The sequence below is a fragment of the Rhamphochromis longiceps genome, linkage group LG3, assembly GCF_057381845.1.
Source record: "Rhamphochromis longiceps isolate RC_006_pf linkage group LG3, R_longiceps_female_GT1.1, whole genome shotgun sequence".
NCBI classification, from domain to species: domain Eukaryota; kingdom Metazoa; phylum Chordata; class Actinopteri; order Cichliformes; family Cichlidae; genus Rhamphochromis; species Rhamphochromis longiceps.
The window spans coordinates 1,404,641-1,416,413 of record NC_140559.1 but is presented as its reverse complement, the minus strand read 5'-3'; the positions used below and the strand labels follow the sequence as shown (position 1 = coordinate 1,416,413).

The window sequence follows — 11,773 nt, the reverse complement described above, 5'->3', positions numbered from 1 at the left end:
TAAGAATCAATCTGGCAAAACAGCAGCTGAGAAAATCTTTCTTGACTTCATCCCGCGCTTCGGGTACCCTGAAAAGCTGCATCATGACCAAGGCCGGGAGTTTGAGAACAACCTTTTCCAAAGACTCAAACAGCTGGCAGGAATAGGCCACTCTTGAACAACCCCCTACCACCCACAGGGAAATCCTGTTGAGCGTCTAAATAGAACACTTCTACAAATGCTACGGACTCTTCATGAGGAGAAAAAGGCAGAATGGAAGGATCATTTGCCCCATATAGTCCATGCATATAACTGCACAAGATATGAGGCAACGGGCTATTCACCTTTCCTCCTCCTTTATGGAAGAGCCCCACGCTTGCCTGTTGATCTGCTTTTTGACTTAAAACCTGAAAAAGAGTCACAGTCCAGACAGGAGTATGCACAAAAGTGGGCTGCACGCATGCAGGAAGCCTATAAAATTGCTTCAGAAAACAGTGTAAAGTCCTCTGCAAAGGGGAATAAGCATTATGATCAGCACATCAAAGGCATCACACTGCAACCAGGAGATCGAGTGCTTGTCAGAAACCTCTCCGAGCGAGGTGGTCCAGGCAAACTCTGTGCCTACTGGGAAAAGAAAATTCACAGAGTTGTTGAGAAGATTGGAGATGGACCTGTATATAGGGTACAATCAGAAACAGGAGACAAAACCTTTAGTGTCCTGCATCGAAACCTCCTGCTGCTTGTGACTGATTTGCCGGTAGAGCAAGATCAGCAGGGACGTCAGAAAAGACAAACGCAAAGACTGGGAGAGACAAACCCCAATGAAACAGTGGAACATGAGTCTGATCATTCGGATGAAGAGGAAGGGTACACATACAGCCTGAGAACTATACCTGTGTATCAGTGGAGGCGAATTAACCCCAAAAGGCCTCAGCCGAGACCACACAGTGAACTGAGAGCTGTAGCTCCTGAGTTTCAGCCAATAAGACACGAAATGGAATCAGTGGAAGTGCAGCAGGGAAGTGCAGTCCCACCAGCCGGATCTACAGAACCAGCAGATTTCCCAATGCCTGTTGTTTCATCACCAACTGTGGAAACCCAGGAGGAACTTGCAACTCAAATCAAATCAAATCACTTTTATTGTCACATCACATGTGCAGGCACACTGGCACAGCACATGCGAGTGAAATTCTTGTGTGCGAGCCCCACAAGCAACAGAGATGTGCAAAACACAACAACACAAACGAGCAAAATACAAGAATGGCCAACCTGAAACTAATAAATATATGTACAATATATAATAGTGTATGCATTTCTGGATGTGTATACTAAATGTTTTTCTACGTGTGTGTGTGTGTGTGTGTGTGTGTGTGTGTGTGTGTGTGTGTGTATACACATTTTTACAAATTAAATAGTAAACAATAATAAAATAAGATATATAAAAATATAAAAATATACAGAGTTGAATATGTGCAAAACAGCGGCATTACTGTACGGTATGTAGTGCATAATGTTGAAGTTCCAGTAGTGAAGCTGAGGTGTCTATGAAGTGTTCAGCAGTCTGATGGCCTGATGGAAGAAGCTGTCTCTCAGTCTGCTGGTACGGGACCGGATGCTGCAGAACCTCCTTCCTGATGGAAGTAGTCTGAACAGTTTATGGCTGGGGTGACTGGAGTCCTTGATGATCCTCCCCGCTTTCCTCAGGCAGCGCTTCCTGTAGATGTCTTGGAGGGAGGGAAGCTCACCTCCAATTATCCGTTCAGAGCACCGCACTACTCGCTGGAGAGCTTTGCAGTTGTAGGCGGTGCTGTTGCCATACCAGGTGGTGATGCATCCAGTGAGGATGCTCTCAATGGCACAGTGATAGAAGGTCCTGAGGATGCGGGGGCTCATGCCGAATCTTTTCAGTCTCCTGAGAAAGAAGAGGCGCTGCTGCGCCTTCTTCACTGTTTTGTTTGTGTGTACTGACCACGTAAGATCCTCAGCCAGATGTACGCCAAGGAACCGGAAGCTGCTCACTCTCTCCACAGCAGCGCCATTGATGGTGATGGGGGTGTGTACTTCTCTGCACCTCCGGAAGTCCACTATCAACTCCTTTGTCTTTGCGACGTTGAGGGTGAGATGGTTGTCTTGACACCAGTGGGTCAGGGCGCTGACCTCCTCCCTGTAAGCCGTCTCATCACCGTTGGTGATAAGACCCACCACTGTAGTGTCGTCCGCAAACTTCACAATGATGTTGGAGTTGTTAGTGGATGTGCAGTCGTAGGTGTAGAGTGAGTATAGGAGAGGGCTCAGTACACACCCCTGTGGAGCACCAGTGTTCAGTGTGATGGGGGATGAGGTGATGCTGCCCAGTCTGACCACTTGGCGTCTGTCAGACAGGAAGCTAAGGATCCAGCTGCAGAGGGAGCTGCTCAGTCCTAGATCCTGCAGTTTCCTGTCCAGCTTCGAGGGAACGATGGTATTGAATGCTGAGCTGTAATCTACAAACAGCATTCTCACATACGTGTCTCTTTTCTCCAGGTGTGACAGGGCAGTATGTAGTGTCAGGGCTATGGCATCATCAGTGGACCTGTTGTGGTGGTATGCAAACTGTAGAGGGTCCAGTGAGTCGGGTAGTGCAGAGCAGATGAAGTCCCTGACCAGCTTCTCGAAGCATTTGCTCACGATGGGGGTCAGGGCTACAGGTCGCCAGTCGTTCAATGAGGAGATGGTGGAGGATTTGGGTACAGGGACCATGGTGGCCATTTTGAAGCAGGCTGGGACTACAGACAGAGAGAGGGAAAGGTTGAAGATGTGTGTGAACACTCCAGCCAGCTGAGCCGCGCATGACCTGAGGACGCGGCCGGGAATCCCGTCCGGACCAGTAGCTTTGCGCGCGTTCACCTTCCTGAAGCACTTCCGCACATCCTCCTCAGACACAGTGTGCGCACTGACGTCATCCGCGGTGCGCACACTGTCCGGTCTCATGGTGTTCGCTGTGTCGAATCTAGCGTAGAATACGTTTAGATCCTCACACAGAGAGGCCGTGGTCTGCGGTGTGCTGGTTTTCCCTCTAAAGTCTGCGATCGTGTTTAGTCCCTGCCACATACTCCGAGGGTTGTCAAACTGTTGCTCCACCCTGTCCCTGTACTCACGTTTGGCTGCTTTGATCGTCTTCCGGAGTTGGTAATGTGCGTGTTTGTAGTCCGATGTGTTCGCGGAGGCAAAGGCGGTGCTCCGTGCCGCCAGTGCCGCGCGAACATCTCCGTTAATCCAGGGTTTTTGATTTGGGAAGGATTTAACTGTTCTGGATGGGACGACATCTTCCACGCATTTCCTGATAAATCCGCAGACTGAGTCTGTGTATTCATCAATGTCCCTAGCGGCCACGCGAAACATTTCCCAGTCCGCGTGATCAAAACAACTGAGGATCTTATGGAGGACACAGGGTCGGAGAGCTATGTGGTAACAGGGACCCTGCCCCAGAGACACCAGAATGGGATGTGCCACCAATACGGAGGTCGACCAGAGCTGTGAAACCGAGAGAGGTTTTTACATATAGCCAAATGGGACAGCCTTCATATCAGCTCTGGAGACCTGGAGCAAACATGATGCTTGCGTATGTTCCCTGCCACATGCCACTTTACCCAGCTGTTCCTGACTGTTATTACCCCACACCAGTATGGACATGTTAGACTGGTGACCAAAAGACCTTTTGACATTACTCCTGGAACTGTAACAGTTTTGACTATTAGACTTTAAAGACTTTGGGCAAACGCCATGAAGTGTGTTAGTTTGGTTCCAGATGTCCGGAGCCATCTCTTAAAGCAGGGGAGAGTGTAGCAGGTTGACAAAGCTACATGTTTATTTTTGTAAGAAAACCAATTACCCCCTTATTTTTTGTTTATTATTTTGACATTGTTATGTGTTGCCAGACCATAGTCATATTTCATCATGCCAGTAGATGGTGCTCTTGCACTGCTGTGGAACTACCAGAGAGACTCTAGCAATAGGCTCTGCACCTGCGCAGCTCAGAAATAAATGAGCTCCGGCCTGAGCAAGATGCTAACTTCGGTGTCCTCTCTATTAATCCACAGGTACTGACAAACAAACTCTTATGTTACCAAACTGGTTCTAAATGTCATGTAAGTTGATTAACAACTGTTCGGCTATATTTTAAGATGATAGTGATGATGTTGTTTTGTGGCATTTTGTTGTAACGAGTATTAGTGTATCATCGACATAATGCTATAATGCTACGTAGCACTATAAGTATATGCTATGACAGTCGCAACCTGCGGCTTCAGAAAATGTGTTGTAGTGTTTGTTTTAGTGTTAGCCAAGCAGTACTGAGTACATGTATTAAGGGGAAAGCTTTTTGTTGGTGAAACAATGTTTGCAGTCGTCTGCCGCCATGTTGTGTTGCGTTCAGGGAACGCCATGTTCAAAAGTAATAGCGTATATGGCGCGAATGTGGGGAAAGGTTGTGTAAATGTGAGATGGGTTATTTTGGTATGTTGTTATGCTTTAACCGTGAGTGTTTTGTTTAAGTTGTGAGTATGTAAAGTCATTTTGAATTAGTTTGTATTTATTTTGCTTTTCAGAGAATGCTTTTTGTAACTTTATTTATGTTTATGAACTCTGTTATTTTATGGGAAGAATGCATGGTCTAGTGTGATTTGTATTGTGTATATGTAGAAATAAATTGATCTCCGGCCTGAGCAAGACGCTAACTTCGGTGTCCTCTCTATTAATCCACAGTTGATCATATTTGGCTACGCAGTGCTCTCTAGCCTGTGTGCCGCTTGCTGCCGGTCCAGATTCCCCTAGGTCTGGTGCCGGTAACACAACTTTCAAACAAGTGTCTAGAATTCATTATTTCTTTGAGAGGTTTTTTAGTAAATAACAGAAAAAAGAAAGTAAGAGAAATTGTTATTCTATAAAACAGTAAAAATTCCACACACATGTAACTCACCACTGTGTGAACATCACAGGGGAGAAATCATTTCTCTGAGTCAGAGATGAGTGTCAGTAACACAAAAGTAACACTCAGTGTCATGCAGTGACTTTTACACAACCACATCAAATGAACCAACTCACACTAAAACATGCATTTTGCTGCACTCTTTACACTTATTTCTTTTCTTTCTGCTCTTTTATATATTTTGTAAAACCACAAAAAATATTTTATATCAGCAGCAATTTTCCTCAAACTGCTGCATCACAGCTTTCATGCTCTGACCTGCATGTGAAATGAGATAAAAGCTCTTTATTAGTAACTTTTACAACTTCTGGCAGGTTAATGTCTGAACTTTGGAGTGAAACACACCCTTAGTTACAGGAAATAACACCACTGTCTGTAACTAAGTGAATCCACCTTAACACCACCTGTGTGTGTGTGACTGCATTACACTCCCACTGCTGGGAACCTGAACAAGAACCAGAACAAAGTCTAAAATAGAAGCTGACAAACAGCTGCACCACCGAGTGACACTTTATTTTATAAACTTCACAACAGGTTTCATGTTGTGACCTGTGGAGGTGAAAAGACACAAAACCTGTTTTACAGCTTTTGAGCTGCAGGCAGGATTGAAACACACCTTAGTTAAAAGTCAAACAGCAACATTTTTCTCCTCCCCTCACGTCACTCAAATGTGACAAACCAGGAAACAGGTAGATCTTCTTCTTCAGTAAAGAGAGACGCACAGACGATCAGACTGAGCTCAGACCAAACTAGCAGCTTCCTCTGAGTGAGTCCAGCTACAGGAGAGAAACGTGGAAAACTCCAACACTGCTGCTTCAAGCTGCTGACGCTCCACACACTGAATGTGAGTTTGAGCAAAAACACAACTCAAAGGAAGTTTCAGTGAAGGTGGTAGAGGAGGGAGGGGAGCCAGGACTGACTGCACTTCCTGTCTGCTGTTTTCAGCTTCACTCACAGACTCAATGGCTTCCAGATCAGAGGAGGATCTCTGCTGTCCGGTCTGTCAGCAGGTCTTCAGAGATCCTGTTATTCTGTCATGTAGCCACAGCTTCTGTAAAGTCTGTCTGAATAGATGGTGGATAGAGAGACCAACACACGAGTGTCCAGTTTGTAAGAGAAGATCTTCAAAAGAGAATCCACCTTTAAATCTGGCTTTAAGGAACCTGTGTGAGTCGTTCTTACAGGAGAGAGATCAGAGAGCTTCAGGGGCTCTCTGCAGTCTGCACTCTGAGAAACTCAAACTCTTCTGTCTGTACCATCAGCAGCCAGTGTGTCTCGTCTGCAGAGACTCAGAAAAACACACCAACCACAGATGCAGACCCATTGATGAAGCTGCACAACAACACAAGAAGGAACTTCAGGAAACTCTGGAGCCCTTAAAGGAGAAGTTAAAGGTTTGTGAAGAAGTTCAAGTGAAGTTTGATCAAACAGCAGAACACATTAAGGTCCAGGCCCGACACACAGAGAGGCAGATTAAGGAGCAGTTTAAGAAGCTTCAGCAGTTTCTAGCAGAGGAAGAGGAGGCCAGGCTGGCTGCACTGAGGGAGGAAGAGGAGCAGAAGAGTGAGATGATGAAGGAGAAGATGGAGGCTCTGAGCAGAGAGATAGCAGCTCTTTCAGACACAGTCAGAGCCACAGAGGAGGAGCTGAGAGCTGAAGACGTCTCATTCCTGCACAACTACAAGGCTGCAGTGGAAAGAGTCCAGCGCTGCCCCCTGCTGGATGATCCACAGCTGCCCTCAGGAGCTCTGATAGACCAGGCCAAACACCTGGGCAACCTGACCTTCAACATCTGGAACAACATGAAGGACATGGTCTCCTACACTCCTCTCATCCTGGACCCAAACACTGCTCATCCAGAACTCATCCTGTCTGAAGATCTGACCAGTGTGAGAGGAGGAGATGAACAGCAGCTTCCTGATAATCCAGAGCGGTTTGAGTTATACATCTCTGTCCTGGGCTCTGAGGGCTTTAACTCAGGGACTCACAGCTGGGATGTTGAGGTTGGAGACAGTACAGTGTGGGTACTGGGTGTCTTAGCAGAGTCTGTGCAGAGGAAGGGAAGCATATGGTCTGGATTATGGGTAATAGGGTTTGATGAAGGTAAATATTCAGCATGTTCACCACCAGGTGCTCTCACTGCTCTCTCAGTCCAGAAGAAGCTCCAGAGGATCAGAGTGAATCTGGACTGGAACAGAGGAAAGCTGTCGTTCTCTGATCCTGATACTAACACACACATACACACCTTCACACACACTTTCACTCACAGGATGTTTCCATACATTGAAACAGTTGATGAAGTGAAGGTGTTGCCGTTGAAGGTGTCAGTGTCAGTGCAGCAGATGAGTTGAGGATGATGATGTTTCTAATGTTGTTTCCTGTCAGTGAGTTGAAGCTGTTAAACTGCAGCTGTCCTCCTGCTGATTCGTTGTTCCAAAGCTCTTTGTTTCTCTTTTAGTTTCACTGTTTCTTTCTGTTTCTGCTGTCCACCTTTTCACATGGAAAATCATTTCACTGTTTCTCACTGAATGACTCCCCAAACTAGATTTGAAGTTCTATCAAGTTTCTAATCATTACAAGTGATTCATGTTTCTATTTGATGTGTAAATGGAGATGATTTAGTTTGCTGGGATATGGACTGACATGTGTTGAATGGGAGGAGCAGTTTGTTGTTGTCTTCTTGTCTGTTTATGACAACAATAAATATGTTGTTGAAACAATGATTCATGTTTAACTCCATATATGAAATGTTTCTGATCTTTGAATTCTGTTTGATTAAAGACTTTCTTCATGACACAAATGAGATTTCAGTGTATTATTGGACACTGCTAGCACGGGGCGCCCACACAAACTCAAAGCAGGATATGAAGCATCGCTGAATATGTTTCGAAACCAACTTCATTCTAAGCCAAAGACTAGAAAATATGGTGAAGCATATCTTCCCTTTGGTTTCACCTGCACAAGTGCCGAGGTAGGTCTCCTGCAGAATTGGTTTTCCCTTCGTCCGAGCGCGCTGGGCTATTATCCTGTTTACGTTTTTAAACCCATTTTTCACAGAGAGGCATTTTTTGAAAAATGTATTGATAGCAATGTTGAATATTATCACACAGGAAAAAACAACTACATGTAAAATAATCACACTGTCTTTGTAAATGGAGGGACAGTAACTGCGAGTAAACCTGCAGATAGTCAGATTAACAGTATTTTGTCTCTATCTGCCATACTGCAATTCTTCTCATGTAAACAATAACGCGGCGCACAGCATGACGTGAAAAAAGGCACATACCTTTGATGTTGTGTAACAGTGTTTATGTGGTATTATTCCACTTGCCACAAATGTCAGCGCCCCCCCCCTCTCGGTGTGGCTGGTTCGGTGAGGCTGGCTGCAGTAATCGCTGCCAGTCTGCCGTAGCCATACGAGAGGTGAGTTGTATTGTTCCGCACACGATATAGCTAAGTAGTGCAGACACATAAAACATGTTTGATTAGCTGATGGGCACCGAGTGTAATAAGTGCTTAGTGGACACATGTCTAACATCAGTTTTATGTACTTTTCATTTGTTTATTAATGTGTGAAACTGTATGCTAAAGCGGAATGCTAATGATATGTTCTGCCGCAGTGTGCTGTGCGGAGTGGTGTGTGGCGAGCCTGTGCACTGATACAACACCGTTGTTTCCATTCAGGTACATCATTTGTTGTTGCTGTTATTTTTTTGTATATTAAAAATTTTAATATTGCTGCAGTAATCGCTGCCATTCTGCCGTAGCCATACGAGAGTGTGCTGTGCGGAGTGGTGTGTGGCGATTTGCACTGATACAACACCGTTGTTTCCATTCAGGAAATAAAGTGGCAACGATCGATAAGAGACTCCTTGTCTTTTTAAAAAGCACAACACAACGCAGAGTCGAGGAGTCTGTTTGGGCTGAACTGTTGCAGCGGGATGAAGCAGAAACCGGTTACACTGGTGCCGTGACCCAAGGTCCTGCAATCCTGCGACCGCAACGGGGCCGTCTACTTCCTGGAAGGTGGAAAAGTCGCGGGAGACTGGCTTTTCTTAGTCCCGCCATTTTCTGCGTTCTTTAGAGACACTGAGGTAGGGCTCTGTGCTTTCTGTTTTTTTGGAGAGCAAGAAAAAAAAAGGGAGGGGCACATTGCTGAGCCATGGCAGATTTTCCCAGTTTTGGCAGGGGAAGGGGGGCAGTTGGTTTTACCCCTCTGAATTCATTTGGTAGAGGCAGATCAAGGTTGCTGACAGCCCCAGTTTCATCCACACTTAAGCCTTTCCTTGCTGAGTTAAATGAAAACCCTATTGATGGGAATTGTGATGATCTACAAAATACTAGATCAGAAATCAGTCCCACGAAAGAGAACCTTTATGCAGAGATTGCAACGCAAATTGTGTTTTCTACTGGGGAAAGCATTGCCTCTTGTCTTTGTGAGATTATTTTGTTATCATATGTTACCTTATATGTGAGATCAAAGTAGTTGTATTATGATAGGGTATGTAGTTTTAGTTTGCCTTAGACCTCTGACTTTAAAGAGTGTGAAAATCATTAGATCTGTTGGATTGACCTGTATTATGTTGAATGTCTTACATTGTTTCAAAGGAGTTGATAGGATAAAGTATGTTATTTTAATCTCACTGATATCATTTACATGCACTGTTATTATTTCATTATTACTTCATTAGTCTGCATCAGTTTATCAGCAATATATCATTGTATCATTCATCATATCATTCTTAGTAAATCGGCTACAAGGTAATTCTCTACCAGCAATAGCTGTAGCTCCAGGCGGACCCAGTAAGTCAGATAAGGACACTAAACTTTCTTTGGCCTAAACCCACAATTACACAGAGTACACACATTTAAGTCCACACTACACGCACTTACATAGTCATGTAGGACACGCACACACTTATGGAGAACTGTGGGGTCGGCTCAGGACATGCTCTCTGTTTGACATACACACACAATAGACACGAATAGAGATACACACCACACACACACTGTTGTCTCTGAGTGCTGGGCTGAGTGGAAACATCTGGAGGCCATATAAGGTGAACTTTTGGAGGGAACTTCCTGAGTTCTGAGAACTGACTGATACTTAACATGTGACTTGACGTCATCATTGCGATAAAAGCCTTGGGAAGTGATTGTTCGGGGGAGATCGGCTCTAAAAGGCTTGTGATGCTCATCTTCCCCATATGTACATATGTATAATAAAAATCACTATTCTGACATCTACTGAGACCATGCAGTCGTTTGTCTTCTCCTCAAAACTCGAATCATGACATTTCTGGTGCCGAAACCCGGTTTGAGGGGAGACTAATGGAGCTTGGCTGACGGTCTAGTGGTGTCAGACGGACGGCCAGGAGCTACACTGAGTGATGGGCCCCGAAATATGAGAGGTAAGCACCGCCTGTTGATGGATCTCCAAAGGTGCCGAATTGGAAATTAAGCTAAATTAAAGGTTCACTCAGTGGGGTTTCTGTTCTGTCCGTGGTGATTTTGGGGTAATTAGTGTTAAATGTTTGGGGAATATTTTACTGATAAAAGTTATGGCTGTTTATTGTGGGAAGCGAATTTTGAGTTAAGAGGTTAGATGTGTTTAAGACAATACGGTTTAAAGAGTTTTAAGAAGAAGTGGGTTGACTGGATGCCAGCCAGTCACCCGGTAGTGTAGGGCATTTTGTTTAATCGATTAGTAGAAACGCGGTTTCGGGCGTCAGATAATTAAACTGGAGGCGGAGACCTCGCAGTGACGCTTATAATATATTGAGTAAACTTGTTTAGGACTGGGGACGCGGTCCCCTAAGGGCGCAGTGGCTCAGCGCTGTGGCGGTGACTCCTGATCGTGGACGCATGGTTAGGCTATTTGCTCGGTTGGTTGCCGGGGGAGGTCGAGCACCCCGAAGAACCAAAGTGGTCGACGGAGATCACTTTCTTTACTGCGCCAGATTGATTGATAAGGTCAGACCTGGCTGCATCCTATCTAACGTTGGGCACACTGTGAGCTTTAAGTAAAGCCAAAAGCGTGATCTGGGATATGTCACGTGGCTGGTGGAGCTCCGTGTTTTCCTGGCGGGGAAGTAGTTATAAATTAATTAGTGTTTAGAAATCTGACGCGGCCGGTGAGGGCGTTCCCGACGCGGGGATTGACCAGCAAGGCGCGGCCTGGGCTGAAAGATGCTTTTAAATTGGTCTAAAAGTTAGGAATATCGGTATAGAAATAGAGAAATAAATAAGATAGCTGTTCTGGCATATAGTGTAGAGAAAATATGATTTGGAGTGTTGTGGAGGAAAATAATTAGTAACAACATCAAGCAGTTTTTGTGTTTGCAGTCAAGAATATATGAAATTTTTACTTGTGGGGGTTTAAAGTTAGTAAAGAGTTAAATCAACCCTCCTCAAGAGTAGGAGTGAGTGATAAATACGGGAAATGAAGCAGGATTATAAGGTCTTCAACTGACCCTTGGTTCAGTTCAATAATATAGGTAGTTATGTTTATACAAATACTAAATGTATGTTTAGTGTCTTTATACAGGTGGTTTTTTCTTAACCTGGAAACCTGAGTATGGCAGCAGACGACAGGCCAAGCTGTGGCTAAAAATTCACGGCTGGACACCAGAGTTGTCCCCACCGGGGAAAAAGAAAGAATGAAGTGTTAGGCAGGTTTTTCTCGCTGAACTGCTCCTGGTGCTGTGTCCCTGAATCTCACCAGTGTTAACCTCTGGCGGAAGACATGGAAAAAAGGAAAAGATGTTCCTGGTAAATGACTGAAACAAATAAAATCACACACAACCAGAGAAAGGTATGAGAAGTGTG

General features: G+C 44.9%; 1 protein-coding gene across 3 annotated transcripts; it reads left to right on the top strand.

Annotated features, from left to right (window-relative positions):
• The first annotated feature begins 5,895 nt into the window (after nt 1-5,895).
• Nucleotides 5,896-9,165, top strand: LOC146672461 (E3 ubiquitin-protein ligase TRIM35-like). 3 transcript variants are annotated; one of them, XM_085386553.1, is made up of 2 exons: nt 5,899-7,048; nt 9,140-9,165. In XM_085386553.1, exons 1-2 carry the CDS (start codon nt 5,908-5,910, stop codon nt 9,163-9,165), a joined length of 1,167 nt encoding a protein of 388 aa, XP_085242679.1. In that variant the 5' UTR covers nt 5,899-5,907. The 3 variants fall into 3 exon arrangements, with proteins under 3 accessions (XP_085242687.1, XP_085242679.1, XP_085242668.1); XM_085386542.1 differs by lacking the exon at nt 9,140-9,165 and having other exon boundaries at nt 5,908-5,938; nt 6,152-7,296; XM_085386561.1 differs by lacking the exon at nt 9,140-9,165 and having other exon boundaries at nt 5,896-7,296.
• The last annotated feature ends 2,608 nt before the right edge of the window (nt 9,166-11,773 follow it).

What these genes read in the sequence shown, in the direction of transcription:
- LOC146672461 (XM_085386561.1), top strand. Translation starts at nt 5,908, where the DNA reads ATGGCTTCCAGATCAGAGGAGGATCTCTGCTGTCCGGTCTGTCAGCAG.